This window comes from Augochlora pura, chromosome 3 (genome assembly GCF_028453695.1).
Source record: "Augochlora pura isolate Apur16 chromosome 3, APUR_v2.2.1, whole genome shotgun sequence".
NCBI lineage: Eukaryota > Metazoa > Arthropoda > Insecta > Hymenoptera > Halictidae > Augochlora > Augochlora pura.
Genome location: NC_135774.1, coordinates 5,746,949 through 5,749,069, shown reverse-complemented (window position 1 = coordinate 5,749,069; position 2,121 = coordinate 5,746,949). Strand labels below are relative to the sequence as shown.

The window sequence follows — 2,121 nt, the reverse complement described above, 5'->3', positions numbered from 1 at the left end:
CAAATAATAAATTAATCGGTTTTTGAGGTGATTTTGAGCAAATTTTTCCTTTGCAAAAATTCAATCCACAGGATTGTTTAGCAATTATTAACACTATTCCTACCGACACTTCACGTATACCTATTCCTACCGCGGCCGGTCAAATGACCGGTCGTTCACAATTTATATTTTTCAATGTTGTATGCAGACCAATAGCCAGTTTACCAGTATAAGAATATATTTTCTTTTGTTCAAGAGTACATAATCTACATTTTATTCTTTTTCGTCGCATTTTTTATATATGCGTTTCTCAAATGTACATTTTCCGCATACGTACTTTTTACATTTTAGACAGATTTTTTTCGTCTTATTATCTTTACAATACCTTATCTGGCATGTTTTCCGTTCACTGGAACCTGTATTTGTACTTGCGATGGGTATTGTTTGATTTTCTTTGCCGAGCTCTTGTTGGTATTCGATGGGAAGTTCTTCTGCCAATTGGAATAGAAATTCCTGTCTTGTAATTTCTCCTCCCGTAGTTTCTTTATATAAGACCCATACATTTATCCCGGCTAAATCCAAGATATTAAAAAATACTTGCAAAGGCCATCTCCGAGATTTAGATTTCACCGAATAATTTCTGGCCATTTGATCGGTCACATCTACGCCAAATTTGGTGCTATTGTACAATTGAATTGTCTCCGGTGTTCGGGTGTCATTTTCTTCAACTTGTACGGAGTTGTGCATTGAATTGAGAATTAGAACTTTCTTTCATGGTTTGGCTTTGTAAATTTTCAACATACAATTATTTGAGCGATAGAGTTTGGTTGAGAAAAGTGCCATGTCGTCGTTTTTCAGTTTTGCCAGTACTGGTAGCTCTTTTCTATTTGCTCTAATTGTCCCAACAATCATAGTTTTTTTTTGCTAAAAGTTTTGTTGCCATAGGTAGGCTTGTAAAAAAGTTGTCTGTGGTTATATTTCTTCCACATACGGTTCTGCTAATTTCATAGTGACAAACTCTCCAAGAGGAACTGATGGTTCTCTACTTTCATTTTTTCCCAAATATGAAAAACCGTTTATTATATATTTGCTACGTACATCGTACAAAATTGCACTTATAACACGTAATACAATATAAAATATTACAAAATAATAATAAAAGACTGCCAAGTATGCTCTTTGTGACTTTCACGTTTCGATGCACTCTGTTCGTGTCGCAAGACTATACTGATTTGAATTCGTGGGAAGACCTCTATACATTTTCTTCAGTTATAAGTTTATTTATTTTGCGTCATAGTAGATAAGATGGCGTAAGAACATTCGAGGATCTGGACCGTGTTGGATATCAATCAAGCAAATAAACAACGCTAACCCTATAGTCGAGCGAGAACTGTAAACACTTGGAAGTGCAGTAAACCATTTTCTGGAAGGTACTTCTCGGATAAAATCGTGCCACAACTACATTACCTCTTGTTTGTAACGACTTTATAGTTTTGGCATTGAATCTTAGAGAGAAACTATTACAAAAATGTATTAATCATACTACCGGTCAAATGACCGGTCGTGGTAGGTAAGACCGACTACAAATATTTCTCAGAAAATAAACAATAAAAAAATAAGCGAATATTGAAAAATGTATCATACATATATATGAGGAAAAGTCGTAAAGTTTAAAGGCGATTCACTTACGTTGAATGTAGGAAATTCCAATTGAAAATTTGAAAACGGTCATTTGACCGGTCCCGGTAGGAATAGTGTTAATAAAAAAAACCTGTGACCAATAAGAGGTAAGGTCAGAATATTGGATACTGAGTATTATTATGTATTCAATATGTTGTATATTGGTATTGAGTATTAAATAATTAACATTATAAATTATTCAAGATATTGATATTAAATATTGAATATTGTAAACTGTTCAAAATATTGTATTGTATATTAAAAATTGTGAATGGTCTGAATATAATACATTACAATATTCTATAGTCAATATTTAATTCTTAACATCAAATATTCAATAGTCAATATTCAATAATCAATATTTAATAATCAATATTCAATATTCAATACTCAATATCCAATATTCAATATTTTAAATAGATCACAATATATAATATGCAATATAGAAATTCTTTATTGATG

General features: G+C 31.9%; 1 protein-coding gene across 1 annotated transcript; it reads right to left on the bottom strand.

Moving 5' to 3' along the window:
- Window positions 1–252: 252 nt before the first annotated feature.
- On the bottom strand, window positions 253–726 carry LOC144467618 (uncharacterized). The gene has a single exon (XM_078176505.1). The coding sequence runs from the start codon at window positions 724–726 to the stop codon at window positions 253–255; it is 474 nt and encodes a 157-aa protein (XP_078032631.1).
- Between the last annotated feature and the right edge of the window lie 1,395 nt (window positions 727–2,121).

Coding starts and splice junctions, on each gene's coding strand:
- LOC144467618 (XM_078176505.1), bottom strand. CDS start 726: ATGCACAACTCCGTACAAGTTGAAGAAAATGACACCCGAACACCGGAG.